The 11,313-nt window shown below is 45.0% G+C and overlaps 1 protein-coding gene across 1 annotated transcript in view; it reads right to left on the bottom strand.

Moving 5' to 3' along the window:
• The window catches only part of NWD1 (NACHT and WD repeat domain containing 1), a gene marked incomplete at its 3' end in the record, with an annotated part of 13,229 nt that overhangs the window by 1,488 nt on the left and 428 nt on the right, over positions 1-11,313 (bottom strand). Inside the window, 13 exon segments of the mRNA XM_029086911.1 lie at positions 399-564; positions 741-863; positions 1,280-1,477; positions 1,994-2,035; positions 2,038-2,108; positions 2,110-2,155; positions 2,581-2,698; positions 3,174-3,333; positions 3,599-3,700; positions 4,340-4,516; positions 4,518-4,831; positions 4,833-4,993; positions 10,694-10,749. Coding sequence (XP_028942744.1) covers positions 399-564; positions 741-863; positions 1,280-1,477; positions 1,994-2,035; positions 2,038-2,108; positions 2,110-2,155; positions 2,581-2,698; positions 3,174-3,333; positions 3,599-3,700; positions 4,340-4,516; positions 4,518-4,831; positions 4,833-4,993; positions 10,694-10,749 — 1,734 coding nt within the window.

Here is an 11,313-nt window from a genome sequence, read left to right as displayed (position 1 = left end):
ACAGAACTCCAAGTCCCAGAGGCACTGCAGGGAACCATCAGATCTGCTCAGTGCCCGCTGCTCTCCGTGGCTGCTTTCCAAAGAGGAGATCTGGCTTCTGTGACCTTCCAAAGGAAACACTTGGGCCCGAGGGCAGTCATAAAGGAACAGGTCCCTGCTAGTCATGCCACACAGGACTCTGTAATCTGCAAGGACAGCCACTCTGGAAATCACAGAGCCAGGGATCTGCCAAGCACTGACCTAGTGAAGAGGTGACAAAAAGATAGGAGTAGTGAGGACTTAGGTGGCTTCTCTGTCTACAGCCTTCATGATTGTGGCTGTAAGTTCTAAAGTTCTTGTTCTTTAAGTTAAAGACTGGCCATGCCTTTGTATCTGAGGAAGAATATACAACCATGTACCCCTCATCCACGTGAAGGTGATGTGAGGGCTGTTCTTCAAAATGGGTATCCTGGATAATAAACCTTGATCTGCCAGAAATCAAATTCCAGGTGCACAGACAGTGATCCACGGCAGCTGAAACAGCACAGGTTCCTTTTCCAGACACTTTCACACACCTCACCTCAGCTATAAAATAAGATGAGGACTCACAAAATGAGGATTCTCAGTGCTTTCAGCAATTGGGAAGGATGCTGGCAGCTGGGAGGTGTCTGTGTGCCTACAGCCCAAGGATTGCCAAGCTGCCAGAGCTCTTTTCAGACATGAAAAGAGCTTTCCAACCATAAAAAGTGCAGAATGCTCACCAGAGTGCCCAGGAAGGGCGTGCAGCAACTCAAAAACTTCCATATTCCAGGCAAGCATGGAGCCATCCTGGGAACCTGCTACCAGCAGCTGGTAACCAGAACTGAGTGCCATCACTGTGACACCTGCCGTGAGACACAGAGGGGAAAGGCTGCTCTTGAGAACACAGACAGGACAGAGACATTTTGAGATTGTTCATATGCTGTTTCCCCAACTGGAACCCTCCTATGCTGTCTGTGCCGAGAGCAAGATTAGGTTCCCTCAGACATATCTAGGTCAGTGTGTGCTTTTGTTGTCCTGACGACAAAATGACCCACTTTATCCTCATTTGTTGAAGCAGTTGGGAATGGGACCGAGCACAACGGCGAACGGACCTTTATCCTGCCTTTGTGTCAGCTCACAGCCCAAGCTGGATTTCTACAGAAACAGATGTTGTCTCCTTCTTGCTCTGTTTGTTTATTATGTTTCCTGGATCTCATTCATAACAGAGGGATTACTAGATAAATTCTTGGGCTGTATTTGTCCCCAAGACTAATCCTACCTTTGAGGAATCCAGTGAGCGTTGTGTGCGGGGGCCCACCAGGTGGCTGGAGAAATCCACACAGTGGAATGAGAACAGGGTAGGGACAGACACTGCACCAGCTCAGGCACTGCTGGCACAGCTTCCTGATTACCTCTGGGTAAGAAGGCACGAAAAAAAGAAGCCAGGCCAACACTTCTGTGTATTTTGTACTCACTCCTACGAGACAGAGACAAGTGTTTTAGAACATGACTGTGGTGGGCCTGTGAGAGCTATGAGAGTTGTATTTTATGTGATGTGCAGTATGTGATGAACTGAGCTGGCCTTCTCTGGCCAGGCACTTGAAAAGTATAGGGAAAGCTACAGTGTAAAATATGGGCAGATGTAATGGTGTGGCAGGATTATTCCCTTGAGGGAGGACGGTTTTTCTGAGGAGGATGGAGGAGCAGCACTGTGCACCCTTTCAGCTGGTGAGCTTAGAGCTGCAAAGGAATCTGCAAGGGAATCAAGGGGCAAACTGCTCTAATGAAATAGAGAAAATGAAGAAACCTCAGCTTCCCCTACAGAGGCCCTACCAAAATGGGGCATTTATGAGTCTTGATGGATCCCAGAACAGAGAATTTTGTCTCTGGTTGTAATTCCTGAGAAAAGTATTTTTACTTGGAAAGGAAAATTCCAATTCTTTCCTCTGATAAGCGTTTGTGTCGTGCTTTGTCGCTCTGACTTCGCCGTTACCTTCGGGGCTGCGTGTGCTGCTGACTGCTGGCTTCAAAAGAGAAGTGTCCCCTGCACAAGGCGTAGTTCTGGGCAGCTGATGTGTTCAGCACACATGGCAAAGTCATCAACAACTCTCTATTTCACAGGCAATTGTTTTACATCTGATCCAGTTCATATTCCCTGCAGAAAGAAATACTGTTAGAGCAGAGAACATCAGCCCTGAGAACGCACTGTGATTCTGAACATGGGTGAACAGCCACTAGCAGTGGAACTGGGACTCATTTGCTGGGGAAGTGGAGGGCTCCCATTGTCACAGTTCCTTCTTTAGCCTCTTAAATGATCTATGATTTTTTTTTAATTTGTTAGGTTTTTTAAGGTTCTTCTCAGAGTTTGGAGGATCTAGATAATTTATTTCTGCTACTAAAGGAATGTGGTGACAATTCTAGGATTGCAGTTCATAAAAGTTAGCTTATTTCTCTTTTTCAAGCTTCTTCCTCACAGTGGTTATTGAAGCTGCACAGAAAGGTTGTGACTCTTACCTGTGGCTGTAGGCATGAAGCAGGCTTCAGCAGAGCCCTCTATACCCCCTCGTGCCCAGTCCTTACCCAGCACATCCCACTTTAGCTCCTCTAAGTGTCCAGCATTCAGTAAATGAAATGGCAATTCACTCAACTTCCTCAGGTTTGCAACAGCATCAGAGAAGCAGAGTGGCTGAGGGGCTACCTGGGAGTAACCAGAAGGGTGGATTTGAGACATGGCTGGTGGATTAATCCCTTTGCTTTCACAACTTCAGTGCTAGGTGCTATCTCATGGTGTGCCAGACAGCACTTCCAGGACTTTCATTGTTTTGAAATGTTTTTCATGGCTGAATTTCTCTTGCTACAATCTAAGGCAGTCTGCCTTTCTGCAGATATGAATAATCAATTCCTTCCTTCCCTGTTGCAATAGCCTTTTACAGGCATGAAAACTGCATGACAGTGTTTGTAAAATGACTGTAGATCTCCTTGGTTGGAGATACTTATTTAATAAAATAATAAAATCTATATCTACATATCTTTGTCGTGGTTGAAAGCACTGAATAGTGTCATTTACTATTATATCCATTGTCTTCTGATTTCAGACCCTGCCCAGCAGTCTGGAGACACAGAGCCGTCGTCCAGAGCTTACAGGTATGGAAATGCCTGCTGATATTCCTCACCTTCCTGTCAGCATTTAAAGTCCTGCTAAAGTGTGGCAATGTAGGAGGTTTCTTCATTCCCCAGCTCCAAGTCCCCTTGAATAAATCTGCCGGGAGAAAATGCCTCTTGATTTGGTTTTACTTTGATAGATAACGATGCTGCATCATTTCAACAAACTGCCTGGGAAGAGAAAAAGTAACAGATGTGCTGGAACAGGGAGCTAGAGCTGGATTTTTTCTAGATTCTCAGCACTGACAGAGTTAAAGCACGGAGAGGAGTCTAGGCAGGGTGCCCAAAAGGCCATGATGGGAACATCCCATACTCAGAGGTTTGGCTTCTTGTTCTCTGCCCTGTAAAGCTTCATGTGTGCAAAGCAAAGAAGGGTTCTGCCAGGCACTCTCCCATCTCACTGCGTAGCCATGCCCAGTGGAGAGGAGAAAGGCACAGGATAGTTTTACTGGAAGGAAGGTGACAGTGGTGAATCTCTGAGAGAACTTCATTGTCAAGGGATAAAATGTCCTTCAGCTCTGTGTCTGACAGCCCATTTCTGCAAGTGAAGTGTGATATAGGAAAGGAAATTATTTCTCCTCCTCCTCACTGTTTACACTGACATCCACAGAAGGAGGGTGAGTGGTTTCTCTGGCAGTTCAAAAGTACTAATCACCAGAAATCTTGTAGCTCACATGCACACGTGGCAGTCTCAGCTGAGAGCTTAGACCGTGGATAAGCCAGGGAGATGGATTTCCTTTCTCGAGTAATCCCAGAACATCTCCCTTCAAGACAATATTTTAGGTAGGCTGCCAGGCATGAGAGGAATGTTACACTTGCTAAATATGTGTATGAACACATTCACAGGCTCAAAGAACTCAGAGTTTTCATAGAATCCCAGACTGGTTTAGGTGGGAAGGGACCTTAAAGATCATCCAGTTCCAACCCCCCTGCCATCAGCAGGGACACCTTCCACTAGACCAGGTTGCTCAAAGCCTCATCCAGCCTGACCTTCAACACTTCCAGGGAGGGGGCATCTACAACTTCCTTGGGCAACCTGTTCCAGTGTCTGACCACCCTCACAGTGAAGAACTTCTTCCTAATATCTAGTTTTGATGGGTTTTGCCTGTGTTTAGAGAAATTCCCTATGAAGAGAGGGAAATATGGGCTGTTCCATCAGAGATACAGCAGTGCTCACCGTGAGGAAGCGATACAGCCAAGTGCATGAGCTACAGGGACTGTGCTGTGTGACCTTTCCAGTCTCTCACACAGATGATGTGTGACGTCCTGGGCTGTGCTAGCAAGCACTGGTTCTGAAGGTGAAGTGTAAGATGCCCATTTTCTGGCCCCGTGGAAGGCCAGCTTGGAGAGCAGGGAAGCTCTGACGGAAATAGGCCCATTGAGCTGGGCTTATCCATCATCTGTCTGACGCTAAGAGCATCTCTAGCATCTCCTCACCTTCTTCACAGGATAAGTGTCCTACTTCAAAGTATGCTTCAGCCTCAGGCACAGCTTTCAGAGCTTTCAGAGAGTCAGGCTCTGCTGTGGAAATGGAAATGATGATGTGGACCTTTGGAGGGCAATCTGTAGGGAGCCAGTGGAATCTGTGAGCACTGTTGCCAGGAAATAATCTCTCCACAGAATCAAGGAGCAACACCAGTGTCTGTTTGCCACAGTGGGAGACAGTTGAGGAGGAGTTTACTGAGGAACAACACTAAATCACTGCAAACCTGTTGGGTTTGGCTTGGAGGTGGTAGCAAATCAAATGCTAAACACACTTGGAGGCAAACGTCCCTCAGCAGGCTGTGAAGGGCAGAACTGAGCTGGGCTGTCCCCAGCAAACGAATCACAACTTTTGATTAGGAGTAAAGGCTGGGCCAGGGAAGAGTGAGATCCTGAAATGGGTCAGCATCCAGTATCCATGCAGCCTGGAAACAGCTGGAACGAGCTCAGAGCACAAACCCACAGTGTAATCCTTGAGCAGTGCCCGTCTGGTGTGTGTAAAGGCAAGAGGGAGTAGTCAAGCCTTTGTGGCTGGCTCTGCTGGGATTTCTAGGCACTGACCACCCTCCAGTCTGAGGAAGACTCTGAGGAAGACTCTGCCTGAGTGCCTCCAAGTGCCACCTGCGTATGTGATACAGCACTGCTGACAGGGGTGTGAGCTGAGCTCCTGGGTGCAGCAACACTGTGGTGAGGCTCTCATGGTCTCTGCCCCCCTGTTGCAAGGCCCCTGGTGGAAGTGTCTCGAGGGAAATCAGGCACAATTGCACAAACACCTAATTGGTTATTTATTTACTTGTGGCTTCAGTTATGCCCCCTGGGGCTGTGTATTTATTCTCTTTGTTCAGCAAGATTTTCTTTCTCCCTTTCTAAAACCAAAACAACCTGAGGAAGCAACCTGGCACTTCTGCAGATGTCTCAGCCTCCTCTCCCCTTCTGCAAGACTTAAAGTTCTGGGTAAGGGTTTCTGTTTGGGGCTGCCACCAAAGTCCTTCGAGGAAGCTGAGGTGAGCTGCTGCTGTGCGGAGCTTTCAGTGGTTAGAGGGAGTGATTGGAGGGATTTGTGTAGGGCAGAAGCATGTCTACTTGCACTGAAAATGCAGTTTGTGTTGCAAGTTGCTATCATCTAATCTTGTGTTGAGTTTCATATAGATGACATTGTGGTTAAATCTCATCAAACTGTGGCTTCCAGATGTCTGCAGGCTCGTGCCCACGTTACTACATTACCAAGGCCAGTGCATTTTCAAGGGTCTATACTGGCTTGTCACGCTGTGTTTTTATTTGCTAGTAGGAAAACTCTGGATTTGGAAATTTTGGATTGCATAGTTAAAGAATCCAATACAGCAGCATTGATCCAGAAAAATATATTTCTTACATCTTACTGCAGCAAATCCTCCATCCTATTTTAAGACCACTCAGCCATCCTGTTGGCCATCTCAGCGGTGATAAATAGCCCCAATAAAAGGCAATTCTACCCACAGGGAACAACCTTTTCATACAGACTCAAGCCTGTGAAATTTTTATGGCTGCTTCCCCTGCTGTGCTTTTTATAGGAGAGATTACCACTTTCTAGAAAAATCTTTGTAACACCTTTTAAGTGACATATTCACTCAATTAAATCAAACAGCAAATTAGGTAAATTTAAGATAAATGAAGAAGACAAAGCAAATAGGAATAAAAGTAAGTGTGTATATGCAACACAAACACAAGCATGAGTGCTCAATCCCAGTGCCTGCACGCGTGCACCCTCTCCTGTTAACTGATACACAGGTCTTAGATTCATGGATACTTTTCACACCTGCAAAATTAGAAGACATGGAGAATATAAAGGATATTTTTCCCCTTACATATGTTTTTTTATCATATGAGATTGTAATTTCTTCAGAACTGGAAAATTATCTCCCCCAAATTATGTACACATTGAGAGCACTACATAATCATGTGATAAAGTAGTACCAGAGGGAATGCTAAAATTAGGACGGGGAATGGCTGTATCTGCAGCTTTCCTTGGGACTGTTCTAAGTGAAAAGTGATCACTGATGAAGTCTGTGCCAGGGTCAGATGAGGAAAGAGCTCTCTTGGGTTAGGAGTTATCATGTCTGCGCTGCTGTCCAACAGGGAGCAAGCACTCTCAGCATAATACCCCTGGAATAATTCATTAGCTCTCACTAAGGTTGCAGTAGTTACGGGAAATCCTTGTAACTAATCCAGCTCCAGCCCACACCAATTCCAGACCTTACAGTGAGAGAGTGGGTTTCACTTACAACTCATCTTTTGGTGAAAATCCAATCACATGTCATGTCCTTCGTTGCAAAACTGTTCCTGAAAATATATGAGGTCTACCACGACTTTGACAGGTGGTGTAGGTAAAATCTCAACACTAGCTGTGTCCTTATATGCCCTCTAATTTCAGATTGTCTGCTGTTCTCATCCATCCCTTCCAGACACTGCAGCTCTAACTGTTTCTGTAAATGCTGACCTGTCTGCTTAGGTTGGAAACACCTCGCTGTCCAAACAGCATATTTACTAAGGAGATCCTGCAGTATTTTCTTTCTTAGATGGCACTTTTTGTGGAATTGAGAGCCTATCTAAGCCTGTGTTTTCTTATTTTAAAATGGAGACAGAGGGAATGATTTTCAGAAGAAGAAGAAACTGAGTTTTGTAATTCCTGAAAATCTGAGTCATTGCTGCACTGGCAGAGCTCAGTTTGGCAACTGTTGTCCCAGTAGGCAGAGGAAGTGGGAAATATTTGGATATTGTCCAAGAAGAGAAGTTCTTCATAAATATTTCTTGCTGTTACAGTGGTGGATGGGAATCAAATGTACGTTGCTCTGGGGTTCGAGAAAGCCTGCAAACATCGCTGTCTTGTGTGCAGACAGGCATTGTGCAGCACTGAGCTGTTACTGCACAGTAGTGCCTGGGCAACTAATGCAGAATTCTGCCATCTCTGACATGTTCTAAGTGCAAATTGGGTGTGACAGGATAAAGCTGTATATAAAATGCAAGGGATGACAGGCATCTTCACTTTCAAATGAAGCTGCAAGCTTACAGCTTCTCTGCTGAGCACGGTGGCCTCACCGCACTGTAACGCTTTGCAGACTCGAGCAGAGAGAGTGCCTGATGCATTCAGCAGCTTCAGGACTTTTCAGCTTATTTACCTGAAAAAACTGAGCTGATGAAGATTCAGACCAGGCTGGAAAGGAAGAGGAACCATCTTCCCACAGAGAAGATCCCAGCGTGGATCTGGACTGAAACTCATGCTGCTATCTGGACTCCCTGGGCTCTCCTCAGCAGCGACTGCACGTTAGAGGGGAGATGACTAATGGTAAAGAACACCAGTCTGTGGTGCCTCTCTCCAGAAAGCTGGCTTGCTCCTTTATTTAAGGAAAGCCTGAGAAGATTTCAGCTATTTTGACAGGAACAGTAGGAAATGGTTGACTGTCTGCACTGAGATGCAGTGAAACTTCACCGCATCCTGGAGCGATCCATCTGTATTTGAAGAGGACAGGTATCTCTATAGCAACCAGTGTTTGTCACTTGGGCAGAATCCCCAGGGTCTCTTTCTAAGGTGGTAAATGTGCTCCCTATCAGGTGCTGTACACCTGAGCTCCCTTTGTTCACTACCCTGGACTATTTTAGAAACACTCATCTGTGTATTTCAGCATCAGATAGGCCTGCCAGTGCTCGTATCATTTAGATTCAGACATTCTCAGACATTTAAAGTAGGTTTCTTAATACCCAGGGAGTATGGCTGTGCCCTGTCACTATTTGCCTTCTGTCAAGCTGTGCAAGAATGAATTTACTAAAAGGCATTTTAAAAATACCACTTTATGGCTATGTTTGGACTGGGGTACTATCCCCAAAAAAGCAGCACATGGGAAAAGGTAGAAAGAAAATTTTAATCATTTACAAGCTCAAAGGCAGGAAACTGCAGCTGTCAACAGAGAACAGGTAGAAAAAGAACATCTTTGTCCAAATGCCCTTGGGATGCACAGGGAGAGAAGGTAACTGGTGCAGACATCTCAGCAGAGGCCCTAAGAGAAGAGTTGTCTGAAGCTCGTGTTCGCTGAGTGTGCTTTACAATGTCTTTCTCCCATGATGGTCTGATTTCCAGCATTCCCAGCACGTTGCTATTTCAGTTTGTTTCAATATGTCTTTCTGCATTTCTTCTGCTTTTCTGTAAGAAATGCTGCTTTCTCCATGTCCTGTGGAAACAGAGATGGTGCTGAACCAGCCAGGGAGATTCACTCACTCTGAACCACTTCCCATTTCCCCATTTTCTCACAGGAGACCATAATATATTATTTCTGTGGCTTTTTGCCTTTTCCAGGAAACCGAACTGAGCATGTCAGAGAAAACCACTATCAGCCAGAGCAGCTGCTGTAGTTTTTCTGTTTTTCTCACAAAATGAGATTTAAGAAGCTGGTGTCTATCCCTGTCTGTACTCCCTCTTTATCCCTTTGGCATACAGAGGAATAATTAAAGAAAAATTAGTAATCTGTATTTACAGACTCCTTTTGCAGACAATACTTGATTAATCTCCACAGTCATCTAGCCAAATAAGAAGAGATTAACCGACATCCTAATCTATCATAAATCAAAAAGGCAGAGGAACAAAGCGTCTTACCTTAAGAGACAAACATTGCAGAGAGCCTACGTTAGCGTTTAGCCTACATTAGTCTAAATCTAATATAAGGCAACATTTGGGCTCTAAAGGCGTGGATTTTTAGATGTTCTTCAAGGCACTGCGATCTGTCATGTGCTCCATGCATCTCACCCTGCAGACACCTGTCATTATTACTGATTGCACCAATTCTTGTCTCTAACAAATCAAAGAAAATTGCCTCACTCACTGATTCAAGCAGTTGGTTGCAGTGGGACCAGGAGTCCCCAGCTTAGCGGATTTGGGTTTTTTGGAAAGTTGAGATCTGTCAGCTCTATTGAGAACATCAGGGGCTGGGATAATTGGGAAAGCCACAGCTTGCTTCCTGCAGGAGTGCAGGGTGTGTGTTACGGTTTCTGCTGAGCTTTTGGTAATTTGCAGATCAAAACCAAACAGAATCAACCAACCAAATCTTTCCCAGGGACATTCTGGATTTCCTCAGGCTACAAAAATGTTCTAGCCTCTAAACACATCAGACCTGTTTTCCTGCATTCCACCACTATAGCCTACCCGTACCCTAAAGCTAAGATGAAATACTATCTTGAAGTGATTCTTCCTAAAAGCTTGCAGTCACATTTCCTCCCCAAATTCTCTTTTGGAACATAAAGGAAACAGATAAGGGTCATGATAGAAAATATAAATGGTACTTTTTCTAGGGATAGTATGTGAAAGATGCAGATGCACGAGTGTAAAGGAGGGACCAGACTCAAAGGTATTGAAGAGTTTGGATCTCAGCACTATCAACATCTCCTTTTTGTCAGAAATGTTATCACGGAGGTGAAGTGAGTAGCAACTGTGAGTCAGGATGGCAGCAGCGTGGGCTCTGGCATGACAGGGAACTTGTTTTCTCACCGTCTGTCTGTTCCATGAGCCATCATCCCCCAACAGCTTGCTCACAGACTGCTGCCTGTACAAGACCACACGAGTGCAGGATGAAATTCTTAGCTAGGAGGTAATTTTGTGTGTGTTTACCAAGTAAGAACCACGTTGTTGGTGTCTTGATGAAATCCAAACTCCTTTAATTGGCCTTTCCTTACAGTGGATAGGCACATGGGACAAACCAGATCTTCTTGGGGCCAGTAGTAAGAGCATCCTGAAGAGGGAAATACCAGCCCTGTGTGTGCAGAGTGGATGTCTCAGCTTTGATACCAACAGTGTATTTTCTCCATTGCTAGTAGTTTGCCTTGTCGGTGTCCTGTCTTCCCAGTAGAGCTGAAAGAAGCTCATACTAAATCCAAACTATCTTTGTGAGCTTCCTAGAAAAATCTTTTATAGATGTATATTCTGATTTCTTATTATTTGGGCAAAGAACTAAAATATCTTGAGAGAAAAATCTTTGCTGCAGCAAAAAGCTGGGTATCTAAGGTCGTAGGAAACGCCGTGCTATACCAGCCTGACCTTCCCTGTAATCCCCAGTCTTGTGTCTCACGGCAGCCAGTTGGGTCCTTGAGAGAATAGCACAAGAACTGTAAAGCAATTATAGCTAAGGGCCCAAATAAAGTGAATGTGGAAGTAAATTATAGCTAAGGGCTAAAATGTGAAATGCATAAAGCTGTAATGGTTAATGCTTCTGTCCTGTGTGCTATGTGGACTGACACTCCCAGCACTGATCTAGTGCTTGACATCCTTAAAGCACCGTACAGCCATGAAATAGGCTGCAGGGAGAAGGAGGCATTTGGCAGCTGATCACCTGGCAAGTGTTAAAAGGAACAAGTTCTCTATTGCTCAGATGGCCAAGGCAACATCCATCTTTATCTTCTGGGTCTTTCCGCTTGGCTGGATTATATAATTTGGTTATTCTTTGGGCAAAATGTGGAAGAATGTGGAGGCTGTCATTAATAATAACAGGAAAAGGGGAAAACAAGAACACTGGTTGCACTAGCTGGGCACTCCATTGTATCAGCTTTGCCTTTTTGCACATAAGCTCTTCAGTACAGAAATTCTTTCCTTTGGCCTCCCTTTTTTTTTACTTCAGTTCATTTACTGTGAAGAATTTTATTAATGTTTTC

The sequence above is a fragment of the Antrostomus carolinensis genome, unplaced genomic scaffold, assembly GCF_000700745.2.
Source record: "Antrostomus carolinensis isolate BGI_N321 unplaced genomic scaffold, ASM70074v2 scaffold34580, whole genome shotgun sequence".
Classification (NCBI taxonomy): domain Eukaryota; kingdom Metazoa; phylum Chordata; class Aves; order Caprimulgiformes; family Caprimulgidae; genus Antrostomus; species Antrostomus carolinensis.
The sequence above is the reverse complement of the archived record's forward strand: the minus strand, read 5'-3'. Positions and strand labels throughout refer to the sequence as shown.